The sequence below is a fragment of the Symphalangus syndactylus genome, chromosome 7, assembly GCF_028878055.3.
Source record: "Symphalangus syndactylus isolate Jambi chromosome 7, NHGRI_mSymSyn1-v2.1_pri, whole genome shotgun sequence".
Lineage (NCBI taxonomy): Eukaryota > Metazoa > Chordata > Mammalia > Primates > Hylobatidae > Symphalangus > Symphalangus syndactylus.
The window spans coordinates 119,290,574-119,308,532 of record NC_072429.2 but is presented as its reverse complement, the minus strand read 5'-3'; the positions used below and the strand labels follow the sequence as shown (position 1 = coordinate 119,308,532).

Genomic DNA, 17,959 nt, shown 5'->3' with positions numbered 1-17,959 from the left:
TATTTTAGCCCAAAGTTTATTATTTATTTATTTATCTTTTGAAGGAATGAAGGGTTTTATTGAAAACGAAAGTACACTCCAAGTGTGGGCCTGAGCATAGCCGGTCAAAGGCCCTGTTACAGAATTTTTGTGAGTTTAAATACCCTCTACTTGGGGTACGCCCTATGTAAATGAAGAGGATGAAGTAAAGTTACAAAGTCATTTACTCGGTGTACGCCCTATGGAGAGGCTATTTCCTGTTATAGCTGAAGTGTGACTCGGCCTTATGTTCCCTGCTCCAGACTCTATTTTCCTGCCTCATCTCTCCACTTAGAGATGTGATCCTCATAAATCTTTACGGGAGGCAGAGGGACCGATGGTCTTTTTTTCTGTAACTGCTTCATGCTGACTTGAGGCGTAGTCTCTACCTATTGGGGATCACGGAACTCTCGCGCTGCTCTATCTAGTGGAGGTAGGGTAGTTTCTTGATGGCCAGGGGTAATGTCTTCACCTTGGAACTGGCTGGAGCCTTTGTTGCATGATCACCTGAAGCTTGATGGTCTCTTAGGGGTTCCAATGGGTGCACAGTTCCAAAAGTGTGGTGGGACCCTTCTCAGTTGCAAGACCATGAACCCAAAGTTCAAGGTCCCAAAGTTTTGCTGTAGTGTGGATGGCAAGGACAGTCTTTCTCTGATGTTTCCAGAAGATCTGAACTGTAAAAAGCTTTCTTTGTTTTTTTTTTTTTTTTTTTTTTTTTGAGACGTAGTCTCACTTTGTCACCCAGGCTAGAGTGCAGTGGCATGATCTCAGCTCACTGCAACCTCCACCTCCCAGGTTCAAGGTATTCTCCTGCCTCAGCCTCCCAAGTAGCTGGGATTACAGGCGCCCGCCACCAGGCCTGGCTAATTTTTGTAATTGTTAGTAGAGATAAGGTTTCACCATGTTGGGCAGGCTGGTCTCGAACTCCTGACCTCAAGTGATCCACCTGCCTCTGCCTCCCAAAGTGCTGGGATTACAGTTGTGAGCCACTGCGCCCAGCCGTAAAAAGCTTTATTTTATTTCAACAGTACTAACAGGGTATATGATTTGCTAGTAATATAGCAACATTGTATATACATATAAAAATGAATATAAATCAATTAAAACTTTTTGAATATAAACCAATTAAAACTTTTTAAAGTTTGTACCACTTAAAGTCATCCCACACATACACCATGGCCCAGGTACTACATCTTTGGAAACACTGACCTTGTATAATATTCCATAAAACTCAGGAATCTCTTCCTGAACATCCCTTGAAATTATTCATCTAGCCTGAAATTGAAAATTTCCAGATATGAGAGGGAATTACCTCATCTCCCCAGGCAGGTCATTCCATTGCTGGATGGGTTAGAGATGTTTAAAAGTTCTTACATTGTTAGAGCCAAAACTTCTGGCTGGATGTGGTGGCTCACGCCTATAATCCCAATGCTTTGGGAGGCTAAGGTCAGAGGATCACTTGAGGCCAGGAGTTCAAGAGTTCGAGACCAGCCTGGATAAAATAGCGAGACTCCATCTTTAAAACAAAACAAAACAAATTTCTGTCTGCCTAACTTTCAGTCATGACCCTGGTTCTACCCTAGAAAATATTGGAAGTCCAATTTCCTGTCCACGTGAATATCCTATATAAAAAGACAAGTCAAGGCTGGAAGCTACTAAGTAATGTAAAATGGTCTGAAAATGGCTTTCAATAGGGCATTTAAAGTTCTTCATTTTCATCTTTAAAAAACTACAGTTACCAAGATTAAAACCTTCTACAATACTTAGTGGTCAGATATCTGGCAATAATTGAGAGAGCAATTTGGCAATATCCATACAAATTTAAAAATACATGTACCTTTTGACTTGTGGGAATTTATTCTAGAGATATAACTGTATGAGTGCACAAAGGCTAATGTCTAAAGATCATCTCTGCGGCGTTGCTTGCAGCAAGACCATTGAAAAAGTCAGTGTGACCATCACTAGCTAAATAAATCCTGGCACAGAGATAGCTTGAATATTCTGCAACTGTTACAAAGAATGGTCGATCTTTAAGTGCTAATATGGACAAAATCTCTAAGTGCAAGCTCTGCGAGGTGCATATCTCCCATTTTTTGTTTGTTTGTTTGTTTTAAATGGTTCTCCAGAAGAGTCAAACTACACCCTCCACACACCCCATGGAGGCATTTTGGAAATCTGTGGTAATGCTGTTTGGTTGTCACAATAATTGGGGGAAGGGGGCACATTATTGGCATTTAATGAACAAGACCCAGAGTTGGTAGATATAATACTGATAACAGCCCTACATCCAATGGAACCATTTCCCACACAATTTTTGAGTGTCCTGGGTTATTTGTGTTGGTGAAAAACCTGTTTGATAATCCGAGCCTAGACCTTGACTACTTTTTAAATATGAAAACATTTTGACAGATTCAATATATTCTGACTTTTCTAGATATGCAACTACCATGTATATGAAAGAAAGATTGTGTTTCGTTTTGCTCAGGGCATTATCAAAAGGTATTAACATTTTACAAAAACAAGTCTGTGTGGTACTTGAGTTACAAACAACTAACTCAGTACCACTTCAGTCATGGCTAATTGGTGTAAAAGTCAAACATGTGACTACTTCATTTTGTCTTTTAGTGTAGTCGTACTCCAGCATCTCCATATTGAAATGCATACTGTTTTATTATAATTACTTTGGTTTTCCAAAAATTTTACCTTATGGTTAAGAGATAGCAATTTTTAAAAGCCTAAGTATGTATAGGTTAGATTACTGTATAGGACAATTCCTAGGTATATCCTCAGGTTCCTTCAGTGCCATCATGGTGTCTCCTAAACTTCCAGCTGTTTACCCAACCTTAGGCACCACCATAGCTGGATCTGCTTCACCTAAGTGTTTAGCCACTTAGAGCCAACCAGTTGCTTGCCTGGAAATGTTGCCTCCCCTCCCATCTCTGTTTGGTGGCTGTCAGGCAGCCAGGCAGAGGAGACACATACTTTAATTTTTGAGTTCTATCATCAATTCCAGACTTGGATCAACAGCACACTGTGGGCACAGGAGCTGGATTCCAGAGCAGCTGCTGGGTAATAACCTGAGCAAGGCAGAACTATAGGGGATTTAAATCTTTGTGGGGCCAAACAGGAGTCAGTAACAAGGAGGAGCAGAGCAAATAAATAATCCTCTTCTTCCTCTTTGTTTTTTTTTTGAGACCATAGTCTCACTCTGTCACCCAGGCTGGAGTGCAGTGGTGCAATCTCAGCTCACTGCACCCTTCCACCTCTTGGGTTGAAGCTATTCTCCTGCTCAGCCTCCCAAATAGCTGGGATTACAGGCACATGCCACCACCCCCACCTAATTTTTTTGTGTGTGTTTTTTTAATAGACACGAGGTTTCACCATGTTGGCCAGGCTGGTCTCGAACTCCTGACCTCAAGTGATCTGCCTCCCTTGGCCTCCCAAAGTGATGAGATTACAGGTGTGAGCCACCGCACCCGGCCTCTTCTTCCTCTATGTACTTATGTGAGGCCTGGTTTCTCTGTACACCCTCTACCCTGAGAGACATCCCATGTGACTGAGAAGATGCCTACTCAGTGGTTGGCTGTGTCTCTCCGGGCCTCATGAAGTACTAATGTCACCTTGCCTTGCTTTCCTGCCTTCCCTGCCTTTTTCCCCCCTTTTTTTCATCACCTCCATGTCTCCCAAATAAAGCATCAGCACAAATCCTTGCCTCAGATTTTGTTTTCTAGGAAACTTGGCCTAAGACCATTACTTATGAATTCCACCATGTGACAGCAAAGGAGACATTAAAAGTACTGCTTATAGAAGGGGTGTTTGGGCCTGATTAGTTGAGAAACAATGGACACATATAATATGCTTGTACATGTATTAAAATGTCTGGAAGGATACATTTAAAAAATTTTAAAAAGCCTCTTACTATCAGTTACTGCTGAGAAATGGGACTAGGGATGATGGGTATGACCTTAATACCCTTCTAGATTACATGAACTTCTTAAATGTGCATTTCAAAATTCCCTTTTAAAAAAGGTTCTTTTTTTATGGCTAATGTTCTGATATGGTGAATAATATATTTAACCTGTCTATAAAATCCTGAATAATAGAACTATTTGAATGTGTGACCAGAAATCAATTATCATGTCACCTAGAGTCCTCTAAATTACACTAAATTTGATTTCACTGGGGGAAGCAAGTCTAATACCTCATTAAAATGACTAAACCATGTCCAAGGAGAGTATGGAATCACATTTGAATGATAACAGAAAAGCCGCAGGAACCTCTCTTTTGGCCTTTTATTCTCTATTATTTTTTTCCTTGTACCTAAATGAGGCTTTTTCTTGGAAGAGTGTAAGAGTCCATAGAGGGAACATTGCTCAGACAGTGTCACAGCAAGGAGAGCTGGGCAGAGGTGGGAGACAGTGAAAAATAAGAAAGCCCTACAGGGACAAGAGGCAGGATAGGAAACTGACACACAATCAGACCATCCATTGCCTGTTGGCAGCGTGGTCAGGAAAAGGCATCCCATGGACAAAGCCCCTCCTGCTGACTCTGATCTCAGAGGTGGAGACGCTCTTGCTCTCATGCTTGGCCTCATGGCTGTGATTCTGCCTTGGCTTGGACCAGGGCCTCGGAATGTTGAAAGAAAACGTTGTTCTTCTCAAGAAACAAAGCCAGTGATATTTTCAGCAACTTTCCTGTATAATTCTTTGGATGAATAAAGCCTATTTACTCCCAAGAACTCAAAGGCAATTCCAGGAAACACTAAGAATAATGCTTCATTAATGAATTGTAGCTCCCCTGCTTCCTAATTCTCAGCCGCACAAGAGAGTAAGGAACTTCTTCCTCTGCAAGTTTTCTGGGTCTCATGAAAAAGGGAAACGCAGTCCAAAAAGTAAGCAATTTCATTTATCTTCAACTACGGCCTTCAAACTAAGGCCTTAAAAAATGAAGTTTCTGAAACTTTCTTTCTTGCACTTGGCCTCTCAATGAATTTTTGGATGTGAGTGGAAGCTAATGTTTATGTACAACAAGCTACCTCACAATCTAGTGGCTTAGAACACTGCAACATATTATTTCTCATTATTCTGAGGGTTGGCTGGGCAGCTCTTTACTGGTTTTGCCTGGGCTCACTCATGTGGCCGTATTTGTCTGGAGCATGCACTAGGCTGGAAGATCCCAAATGCCTCACATGCCTGGCAGCTGGTGTGGCTGTCAGGGAACCTCTGTTCTCTTCCATATGGCCTCTCACCTTCTAATAGGCTAGACCAGTTCTCTTATGTGTCTCCCTTATATGCAGGACAAGGTTCTACAAAGCAAAAGAGAAGCTATAAGGTCCTCAAGGCCTAGGTTCCAGTAACCTCAAGGCCTAGGTTCCAGCTCATGGCATGTCATTTATGCCACATTCTACTGGTCAAAGAAAGTCACATTGCCAGCTCAGATGCAAGGACTAGGGGAACAGATTCCATCTCTTGGTGGGAGGAGCTCAAAGCTTTGTGGCTATATTTGACCATATTCTACCCTCTGGATACAATTATTTTCATTCGTTCCACATGAAAAATAATTAATACAGCCTGAAGTCCAATATTTCATGATCATCTGGTAGGGATAGCTCTCTTAGGGTGTGGCTTCTTAAAATCTACAATATTGTGACCTACAAAAACCAAGTTAACTGCCTCCATACATCCGAAATACAATGGTGAGGCAGAGACAGGATAACTGCAAGAGATGGGACTAGTCACTCGTTCACAGTAATTCTGAAATCCAACTAGGAAGAGACGACTTTATTCGAGATCTTTTGTATGTGGTTTTGCTTAAAGTTGCAGTTTCCAAGAACCTATCGATGACTTGAGGACTTACTGCAGTCCAAGGATGCAACTGATGAGTTTTCTTATCCTGCTTCCTGTCCATTGAAATTTGCAGGCCTCTTTTCAGTTTGATACAAATTTCTTACCATTTTATGAGATTTCTGGTGCCAAGAAAAGTCAATGAGGAAAGAACAGTCTTTTCACTAAATAGTGCTGGAACAACAGGATATCTATATGCAAAGGAATGAAGCTGTATCCCTTCACAAAATTAAGTCTATACAACAATTAAGTCAAAATGGGTGATAGACCTAAATTCAGGAACTAAACAATAAAGTAAAAAACTCACAGAATGGGAGTAAATATTTGCAAATTGTATATCTGATTGGAAACTAGAATCCAGAATATATAAAGAAGTCTTACAATTCAACAAAAGACAAATAAGCCAATTAAAAAATGGTCAAAAGATCAGAGTGAACATTTCTTCAAATAAGATATGTAAGTGGCCAGAAAACACATGAAAAGATGCTTAACATCATTAGCTATCAGGTAAATGCAAATCAAAACCATAATGAGATACTACTTCATATCATTCTCTTGTGAAAAAAGACAAATAACGAGTGTTGGCAAGATGTGGAGAAACCAGAACCCTCATCCATTGCTGGTGGGAATGTCAAGCGGTATAGCTACTTCGGAAAACAGTCTGTCATTTTCTCAAAAACTTAACCATGGAGTCACCATATATCCCAGCAATTCCACTCTTAGGCGTATAAACCCAAGATAACAGAAAATATTTGCCCATGTACAAACTTGTACACAAATATCCATGGCAGCACTATTAATAATACCAAAAAAGGAATCAACCCAAATGTCCATCAACTGATAAATGGATAAACAAAATGTAGCAGATTCATACATTATTCAGCTATAAAAAGGGATGAAGAACTGATACATGTTACAACATGAACTGTGAAAACCTTATGCTAAGGGAAAGAAGCCAGACACAAAAGGCCATATATTGTATATACCGTATGAGTCAATTTATATGAAATATCCTAGAATAGGCAAATCCACAGGGACAGAAAGCAGATTAATGACCAATGTCCTCACCACACACATACACACACACACACACACACACCAATGTGATGTGGTAATCGTCAGATTGTGGTAATTGTTTCACAATGTATATGTATATCAAATCATCATGTTGTACACCTTGAATATGTACAATTTTTATTTGTTAATTATACCTCAATAAAGCTGAAGGAAAAAAAACGTAGATTAGTGGTTGCTAGGGAATGGCGGAAAGAAAAATAAGAAATACTGCTAACAGATATGGGGTTTCCATTTGGAGTGATGAAATGTTCTGGAATTAGATGTGGGTGATGATTGCACACTTTGTGAATGGACTAAAACCACTAAATTATACACTTTAAAGGACGAATTCTAGTGTGTATGATTACATTTCAACTAAAAGAGACTTCGTGGGCTTTCTGTGTATCAAGTTATAGTCTATTGATGACAGCCATACCCCCCATTCTTTTCATGACAGGTCTCTCTTTATTGACAGTGTCGGGTGCTGTGAAACACTACTCTTCAGATTCTTAAAAGCCCTTTTGTCCAGCTGAGAGGGCCTACTTTTAAATCATTAACTATTTTAAATGTCTTAATAAAGGATTACATAGCCACACCTCTGGATTGATTCTATTTCTGACTTAGAAAATTTTTTGCCATTGGGGATACTGAAAGTGGAAAATCATTTTATTTTCCAACCCAGAATATCCTAAGCCCTTCATATCTCCTCTAAATTCTGCCAGAAAACGGAACATTTCTTGAATTCGTTTATCTATCTTTTCCTACACCTTATCATATTCAGCTAAACAAACAAATAAATGGCCATTGATACTTCCAGCATTGTCTGGGAATATCCTTAATTAGATCCATGAGTTCATTAGGAAGAATTTCTCTTTTCTGGGTTATTTAGGCAACAGTTTGCTAAATGTACCACCACTACGTAACACATCTGAGCTACTTGGGCCCAGTGACTCCGTTTCCCAAACAAATGGCCTCAAATGGTTGAGGTGGTTAATGTTTATAATTCCAGCACTTTGGGAGGCTGAGGCAGTAGGATCCCTTGAGGCCAGGAGTTCAAGACCAGCCTAGGCAACATATCAAGACCACATCTCTACAAAAAAAAAAAAATCAGGCAAGGCAGTGCTTGCCTATAATCCCAGCTACTCAGGAAGCTACTTGGGATTGTTTGAGCCAGGGAGGTCAAGGCTGCAGTGAGCTGTGATCCTGCCACTGCACTCCAGCCTAGGCAACAGAGCAAGACCCTCTTCCACCCCCACCCACGAATAAAAAGAGATTTCCAAATGCATCATATAGTCACCAAGACATGGTAAAGTCTATTTCAAAATTGCATTCATTCTAGTCGGTGTTTAGAGGCATCTTATTATGGTTTTAATTTGCATTCCTTTGATGACTGATGATGTTGAGCATCTTTTCATGTGCTTATTGCCATTCCTATATCCTCTTTCATGAAATGTTTTTTTCAAATATTTTGCCCATTTAAAAAAATTTGGGTTATGTCTTATCATTAAGCTGTTAAGAGTGCCTCACATATTCTAGATAAAAGTCCTTTGCCAGATATATGCATTGCAAATAATTTCTCCCAGTCTATGGGTTACATTTTCACTCTCCTAGTGTTGCCTTTCCAAGAGCAGCTTTTAGATTTTGAAGTAAAATTTATTTTTTTTAATTTTACGGTTTGTACTTTTTGTGTCCTTTCTAAGAAATCCTTGTTTTATTCCAAGAGTGATGAAGATTTTTCTATGTTTTCCTCTATAGGTTTTATGGTTTTGGATTTTAAATATAAAATTATGATCCATATCACATTAATAGTTGCAAAAGGTAGAAGTTATGGTTGAAGGTAACTTATTTTTCCATATGCATGGATATCCCCTTATTCAAGTTCAATTTTTTAAAAGACCTTTTTTTCTTCAATGAAAAGTTTGATATATAGATATACCTATAAGCTTTTCTTCTGTTCCATTGACCTATATGCTTATTCTAATTCCAATAGCAAATTGTCTTCATTACTGTAACTTTATAGTAAGTCTTGAAGTGAAGAAACAAGTCTCCCAACTTTGTTCTTTTGTTACAAAGTTATTTGGCTATCCCATGTCCTTTTAATAAGTGATTGCATCAATTTAGTTTTTTCATTTATACTTTTGCTTTCAATCAGGTTAACTGATGTAATTTACATATGCTAAATTTCAAACAGCATTACAAAAGTTTATCCAGCATGTTCACAAAAAGAAATATTTTAAATGGTATCAGGCTTACAGGTTATCATCAAACTTGTTTTCATGGATATTATTAAGTACAGCAGAAAACCAGGATCCTTGGAAGAAACGAATAAAAACAAATAAAAAAATGGATACACCAACACTTGCAGAGATCCTATGTTTGGATAGCAGTGTGGTTCAACAAATACAAGTTCTCATTCTGGCTCTGTAATTGCTGAGCTATGTGATCCTGGATATGACACTTAATCTTGCTACACCTCAATTTCTTACCTATAAAGTGGGAAATAGCTACCTAATATGGCTTCAATGAGAAAATGTAAAATGATTAAGATAATGTCTGTCATATAGTGCTCAATAAATGTTGGCCATGATTATCATCTTTTCATGATCCCTGTGAAGTCAGCATTATTTACCCCATTTTTAGAAGAGCAAATTGAGGTTATGAGAGTTTTTCTTTCCTATCACCATTACTCTGTTCCCAGGAATGTTTTCAAATTGCCTGATCTAATCTGTTGTACTTTAAAACCAACTGGCTCCTCTCATGTTATAAATCTTTATTAGTCTGATTAAATAATTTTACATTTAAAAACGCCTATTGGTACAGCATTTTTTTTTTCCTTTTGAGATAGGGTCTCAATCTTTCTCACAGGCTGGAGTACAGTGGCGAAATCATGGCTCACTGCAGCCTTGACCTTCTAGGATCAAGCAATCCTCCCACTTCAGCCTCCTAAGTAGCTTAAGACCCCTCCTACGTAGCTACAGGTACGTGCCACCATGTGCAGCTAATTAATTTTTTTTAGAGATGGGGTCTCACTATGTTGCCAAGGCTGGTCTCGAACTCCTAGCCTCAAGCAATCCTCCTTTCTCAACCTCTCAAAGTGCTGGGATTACAGGTATGAGCCACTATGCCCAGCCATGGTACAGCATTTCAAAAGACAATTTTGCTAACCTAATAGAATATTCGAATATCGGCTCACTCTTGCAATTCCTATGATAGTGAACAATTCAGACATAAAGGAGCATTTCAAATCAGCAATTTCATGGAACCCTAGAAATGCTTTTTGAAAGCATTCACTTTGAATTCAACATAGGCAAGCAAAGCATATGTGATAAGCAAATTTGTTTAATTGGAGGAAACTATAAAGGTGGCAGATTTGATTACATAAAAACTAAAAATTTCAGAACACTAGAAACAAAAAGACAAAGGGCCAATATCCTTAATACATAAGAACATGTATCAACAAATAGGAAAAAGTCAAAAACAGTTCAAATTAAAATGGGCAAAAGCTAGAAATAAACAATTATAGAGATGTCAACATGTTTTAAAAAAATTCACCCTTACTATTTTCAGTCATCAAAAAAGGAAATGGGGACTCTGCCGGTGGGAGTTCATACTGGTCTTTCAGGAGGGCAATTTAAAAATATTTACAGAAAAGCTTAAGACCCACAGATTCCCCTCCTAAAAAAGCATACTAGGAAAATAGTGACATACTGGGAAGATTCATTAACGTGTTAGGTGTTACAAGGAAAAACAGAATCTTTATGTCCAATAATGGGGGATTAAACAAACTGTGGTTCATTTGCATTAGGCAGTTATTAAAATAATGACATAAAATTCACAACATATCGTTATGTGAAAAGCAGGTTATAAATTAATACACACATAACACACACATATGCATAACAACATATTATATGATTCCAATTTTGAAAGTATTTAAAAATAATTGCATATATTTTAAAAATATAGCAGTTATGTCTAGACGGTAGGGGGGAATGTTGGTAATTTTTTTTCATTCTTCCTTGTATTTTCTGCATTTTCCAAATTTTCTACCATGGGAAAAGACAATTTTTTTCCTGGGAGACTGTACTTAGTGTCATTTTCATTACGTCTTATTTTCACAATTTATCGTTTCTTCATTTTTGATACCAAATGAACATTAATAGCCCCAACAATGGTGGCTCTAGGGCTGAGGCCTGTTTGCATTTTTTTTGCCAATACGCTCTAAATCGGGAGCAGTCCAATAAACTATGTTGTTGGAACACATGGGAAAAGCCATTGGCAATATCTTACTAAAGTCTAAGAAATGTAAGGCAGGCCTAACTTAGTATACCTAACGACAAAGACATGAAATCCAAAAAGTAAAAAAAAAAAAATTCTGTTTATTGTAGTAATTAAATAAGAGTAAACATTTTAAAACATATAAAAATAACTTTAACATTAAAATATAGTAACACTGTACAAAATATGTATCTAATTAAAAATACATTAATGTAGCATCCCTCAAACTATACAAATATAGAATATATATTCATGAAATTCTTTAGAAATATAACACCTATTCTTTGAATAAAGTTTAAAATTTGTTTATACTTTTCAAACTAAGAAAAGAAGTAGTGAATAATAGCTCCATCCAATTTATAATTGTCTTAAAGAGAATGATTATGTATCATTTCTTGCTTGTCTTTTCTAATACCCATTCAATCACCTAGGGGGAGAAAAAATATGATTATAGAAGATTTCTCTTGAAAATACAAGTAATAGAAAAATATACTGTAAAAACTTCAAAAGAACATGGTAGAAAATTTAAAATAAAAATGAAGATATTGAAATCTTATACTTAAATACACATTTTATTTTCTAATGGAAGAACATTTTTGTTGGACTTCCAATACTGAGTACAATAATGTTCTCACTGGATGAAATGAAGATTCTGCTCCATTTTCTCACCTTTATATGAAAGTATGTTTCAAATGGTCAATCAAATAAACTAAACTAAACTTTGAAAACAGCTAACCAAAATGGATTGGTTTTTCCAGCACGTCAGATAATTTATTTTTTCTTTTGCTTTCTAAGCGTCACTTTAGAAACTCTTTTGCTGACACAGCAATCTATTAAATACTATGAAATACTCAGCCTAAATAAGCCTATTAAGTTTCTTAAAGAGTTTTCATAGGGACAGAGTTGAAAAAGACCAGTAACTAATTACTGCTGCATATATAATGGCAACAGAGCAACCCTGAAATAAAATACCAATTTAATTGAATATAGTTTCTTGGGAATAATTTCTTTACCTGTACAGCATTGTTGTTTGCTGTTTTCTTCATTTCTTCAAATAGACCCCTTGAAGTTTTAAGATCCTAAACATAATAAAATACAGCATTTTACAATCTGCACATTAAATTACAAAGAAAATACACTTGAGATTATCCTAAATCATTCTACAAGTATCAATGTGATTAGGGGCAGACTACAACAACAACAAAATCTAAGTACTAGATTATAATTTAGTTCCATTCTGAAATATCAAAATACTCTAACCAAAATACGTACACATATACATAAGTCCATCTCACTCTCCTCTCCTATTCCGAATAGAGCTGACCTAAAATAACTCCCATCCTCCACCGTGAGCACCCACTAATGCTGCATTACTCTCCCATCCTCCACCGTGAGCATCCACTAATGCTGCATTACTCTCCCATCCTCCACCGTGAGCACCCACTAATGCTGCATTACTCTCCCGTCCTCCACCGTGAGCACCCACTAATGCTGCATTACTCTCCCGTCCTCCACCGTGAGCACCCACTAATGCTGCATTACTCTCCCGTCCTCCACCGTGAGCATCCACTAATGCTGCATTACTCTCCCGTCCTCCACCGTGAGCATCCACTAATGCTGCATTACTCTCCCGTCCTCCACCGTGAGCATCCACTAATGCTGCATTACTCTCCCGTCCTCCACCGTGAGCACCCACTAATGCTGCATTACTCTCCCGTCCTCCACCGTGAGCATCCACTAATGCTGCATTACTCTCCCGTCCTCCACCGTGAGCATCCACTAATGCTGCATTACTCTCCCGTCCTCCACCGTGAGCATCCACTAATGCTGCATTACTCTCCCGTCCTCCACCGTGAGCATCCACTAATGCTGCATTACTCTCCCGTCCTCCACCGTGAGCATCCACTAATGCTGCATTACCCCAGAAACAAACATATGGTTTGTATTTATTTATCAGGTAAAAGATATTTTTTCTTCACTTTGGCTATTTGACTCCATCATAAAGAAGAATGACATACAAAAGGAAGCTGATGTCTCACTTTTAAAAATTTAGTGATTATATCAAATTACAAAGTAAAAGAAACAGAATTGTATTTAAAAAGATAAGAAGCAGTTATCTGTTGTACTTCCAAGTTACACTCCATAAAGGCAACCACTTTCAATTCTTTCAGGTTTTTCCCTTATTTATACCTTAATGTTTCTAACTACTATGCTTATGTTGCTACTTGGTGATTAAACACTTTTAGGGAGAACAGTCATGGATGGATTCAGGTCTCGTACACAAAACCTTCCTTCTCTTCCTTTGAAGAACAGTTGTACCACAATTTTTGATTGGTAAATAGGCAGTGTTTGTACTATTATATCTATGTAAATACTTTCAATTGTGTGCTAATTAATTATGGTTATAATTTATCTTTCTTCCAATATTCTATTTATCCTGTTAACTACCTGTTAGCTTTTTTTATTTGTTCAGCTTTCCATGTATATAATTCTGGGTTTTTCGCTCCTAAATACTGGCAATAAATGGGCTAAATGTACAGCAAAGTTTTTTCAAGCCCTGAAGTATACAGGATAATCTCTCAGTTCAGCTTCCTTTCTGCTTTTGGTCTTTTTAATTAAATTTTTTAAACCTGGAGATCTTTCTCCCATAGCCTCCCCTAATTTGTTCTAGTTGCTGCCTAGGCCTGGTCCTATTAGGACTTGTCTTTTCAATTTTAGATTAGTTTTTGTTTTGTTTCTTGATTTAGTCCCTTGTTCTGTTGAACTTCATCTTCTAGAAGATTCCTCAAAAAGGTAAAATAAATTCTTTTTCAGATATTCCATGTTTGAATGTATCTTCATTAAATCCTCATACCTGACTGCATTCCAGACCGGGTATAGAATACTAGGTAAGTCATTTTCCCTCAGAAGTTTCTTTTCTTTCTTCTTTTTTTAATTCTAGAAATACACATCCCCCAGAATTTGAAGATACTTTTCTACTATCTTCTAGCATACAGTGTTACTGTGGAGAAGTCCAGTGCCATTCTGATTATTGATTCACTATATATAAACTAGATTATTTTCTGGGAAGCTTTTAGAAAATGTTCTCTCCATGCTAAGAGGTGTGAAATTCCATAATTATGTGACTCATTGAAGAATTTTCATTCATTGGTTTGGACAAGCTAGGACGCTTGTGTCCACTCCTGGAAAAGTTTGTTACATTTTCGAACAAGTTTCTCTCTTCTAAACTTTGAGAACAAAGGAGAGAAAACTGTTCAAAAAATACAAAATTCATATTATTAGCATTTTTGATCTTCTGTATTAATCCTCCAATTTTCTTATCCTGCATTTAATGTTTTTGTCATTTGATTCTAATTTCTGGTAAATTTTTTTCATCTCAACTGTTCGGCCTTTCTATTTAATTGATTTTATCATATTTTTAATGTTATGGAGCTTTCATGTTTTATGCTTTTTTTGGAAACAGCATCCTGTTCTAGTTTTATGGATGCGATTATCTTCTTTCTATGAGAATTATAGTTTTTATGAAGTTTTCTTCAACTTCCTACTTCTTCAGAGTTCCCTTTATTCCTTTATGTTTTGGCATCAATTGTGTTAGAAGCTTTCCTCAAAGCCTGCTAATCCGTGGCTGTCTAGTCATATTTAAAAGTGAGACACTAAAAATCTGACTGGAAACTCTGTGCAGAGATTGTCACTGGTTTCTTTTCAAGGTAGAGTGACAAGATGGCCAGTTAGCTTTTCCACTGCAGCTTCCAATATTTTCCCCAGCAACTATTTCCTACACTGTCACTGAGGTGGGTGGAAAAATCTATGCATGACAGACCTTGTGGTTAACATTGTGGGAGAAGGGCATGCAGAGCAAGTTGGACAATCTCCAGGTCACTTTGTAGATCTTTATTTAACTTCCCTGCTTTCCATGATACCTGGTATCTTCAAATCCTGAGCACCTCAGGTTCTGTGGAATTAACATGCCTCTCACTAGTATTCCACTAGGCACCCAATTAAATTGTAATTATTTTCACTCTCTTACACCATGCTTCCATGTGCATTTTTGTTATTGTTCAATATGTATTAAAAACATTTCTAGTTTTTTCCTGTCCTTTCTCTTGGATATGTGATAAATCTGCAGTTTTAACCAGAAACCCACAGATAACTGTGATTCAGGTCAGAAACTCTTAAGGCTGGACATAATCTAACATTGTCTAAGTTTTAGAAAACCATCATCTTGAGTGGCTGACCTACCCAATGTCTTACAACTAGCTGATAATGGATGCAAAATTAGAAACTGGGTGTTTTGATATTTAGTCCAGTAGCCTTTTTACTACACAGTCATCCCTTGGTCTCTGCAAAGGACTGATTCCATGATCCCACTGTGAATACCAAAATCCACTGATAGTCAAGTCCCTTATATAAAATGGTGTAGTATTTGCATATATCCTATGCACATTTTCCCATATACTTTTTAAGAAGTCTGTACATGTTCAGTACAGATGCAGCATCCTTTTTTTTTTTTCAGAACATTTTCAATTTGCAGTTAACCCACGGATGTGGAACGCATGGATATAGAACCCACAGATATGGAGGGCCAACTGTATTAAAAAATTAATAATTAAACATGTTATGAAGCTTATTACCTATAAGTTAAATGCATGTTAGGGGAAATAGGATATTGGTTAAAATGTAGCTTTCTATATATGAGAACTCAAACAAAATCAAATATAAAGTATTTTGGCTTCAATTTTTCTATCTCCATCATTTAATAAATCTGGCAGCAAGTATATGCTCTCAGTATAAAAAATACTCAAACTTTTTTTTATGTCAAACAGGAACATTAGAACATGAACTAAATTTTGCCATTAGTAGAGAAGATACTGTACCTTTAGATAGAACTTAGAGATTTCAAAGAGACGCTGGCTGCATGCAGTGAAACATTCATGAGTCTCAGTTATACTGTGTTTCTTCAGGGTTTCAGTAACTACTTCTTTCAGTATCTTGAACAGAACATAACATATGACTAATATTTCTTGGAAAAGGCACAAACCTATTATTTCAGCTTTAGAGTTCAATCTTGTGAATAACACATTCATTTTGCTGTGCTAAAAGACAGACAGGTTCATTAAGACAAAATGATTAAGAAAAAAAAATCTAACATTTACATGGTCAGAAGTGTCACAGGAATAATATGTTAGCAGGAAATGACTACAGTGTCTTAAGAAAGGAACTCAAATCATGAGTTCTGAATTGAAATCTGAGTGTTAAAGTTACACACAGCAGGGATATGTAAGTGTATATTTATTTTTTATTATGGGAAATTTCAAGTGTAGAAAAGTAGAGAATATTTGACATGCAGAGAATATTTTATAACAAATTTCTATCTTGATATATCTTTTAACCAGCTTCAAGTATGATTAATCTGTGGCTAATCTTGTTTCATTTATATCCCCACCTACTTTCCTATCATCCTTCTTACACCGGTAAATTCTAGACATCGTTTCATTTCATTCATAAAATTTTTTAGACATATATTTTAAAGTAATCAAATTTAAAAAGTCTTCCCATGTAGAACTAAGAAAAATGGGAAATAAATCTTTACCCGTGTGTGTTTCTGTGATCTTGATTCCTTAATTTGCCTTGATGTTTTTGATTCATGCATACTTTTTTGACCGGAATTGGTCTTTGTAGCAAGTTTTGGAGTTTCACAGCTAGGAATTGGAACCAACGGACAAGTCACTGGTAAGGACCGCTCTGTTTGTGGCTTTCTGGATGTCACATGATGATGATAGTGATTACTATTACCACTTGTCTGAGAAAGAAGAGACTCTGAACTTCCAGATTTCACAAGTCTATAGCAGGGGAAAAAAATCAAGAACACAGATTAAGCGAATCAACATCGAAGTTCATTTTCTGTCTTAAATGTTACAACTATATCCATTAAGCGAATCAACATCGAAGTTCATTTTCTGTCTTACCACTATGTTACAACATAGTGGTATAATATATAACACTATACCACTATGTTATAGTGTTACCACTATATCCATTATAACATAAATTCAAGAAAAGCAAACAAAATTTATTGCTATTACTGCCTTAAGTAAGCAATAAACATGATATTATAAAGTTGTTCCCGAGTTCTTCAGATGAGTAACTAAAACATAGAAGGTAATGAATAGCAAACTAGGATTTTGGCTAATAGAGAAAGCAACAAACAATATTGTTATACTCTCTCCCATCCCTCCAATTTATAATTTCTCAAATAAATCAGCTATGCATGCCAAGAGTGCTGCTATTTATAGATTTAATACTAATCTGTTAAATACTTATGCTTTTCTGTTAAGATAATTTGAACAGAAACACCACAACCTGTATCTTTTTATACCCATGGAACTCCCTTGCAAAATAAATCAGTGTTAAAACAAATACAAATAAACTATAAAACTGGCTCATACTTCAATCTTCCTAAAATGTTTACATTTGTTCCCGAGAAGACCCAAATTTTTCCCTTTACAAGATAGGGTCTTATAGCCCTCAATTCTGCTGACCCAGAGGCCACAGTGTACTTTCCTTTTAGGAACACACATATTTTTATTAGCCACAGGTCAGAAATAAGAAATATGGCTATAAATATAGTACCCCAAATGTCACTGTTGCTCTTTAATTTTATCAGGTATAAAAAGTACCATGAATTTATAAAGTCCTCATAACAACGACTGAGTTCTTCCATATCAGGGTAACAGTATTCTAACTTTTTTAACTATTCAAAAAAA

General features: G+C 36.8%; 1 protein-coding gene across 1 annotated transcript in view; it reads right to left on the bottom strand.

Annotated features, from left to right (window-relative positions):
- Positions 1 to 11,276: 11,276 nt before the first annotated feature.
- The window catches only part of MTBP (MDM2 binding protein), a 78,385-nt gene continuing 71,702 nt past the window's right edge, over positions 11,277 to 17,959 (bottom strand). Inside the window, exons 19-22 of the mRNA XM_055287137.2 lie at positions 16,786 to 17,035; positions 16,070 to 16,183; positions 12,209 to 12,274; positions 11,277 to 11,622 (exon numbers count right to left, since the gene is read on the bottom strand). Of these exons, the coding sequence (XP_055143112.1) occupies positions 11,584 to 11,622; positions 12,209 to 12,274; positions 16,070 to 16,183; positions 16,786 to 17,035 (469 nt within the window). The 3' untranslated portion in view covers positions 11,277 to 11,583. The remainder of the gene's footprint in view (positions 11,623 to 12,208; positions 12,275 to 16,069; positions 16,184 to 16,785; positions 17,036 to 17,959) is intronic.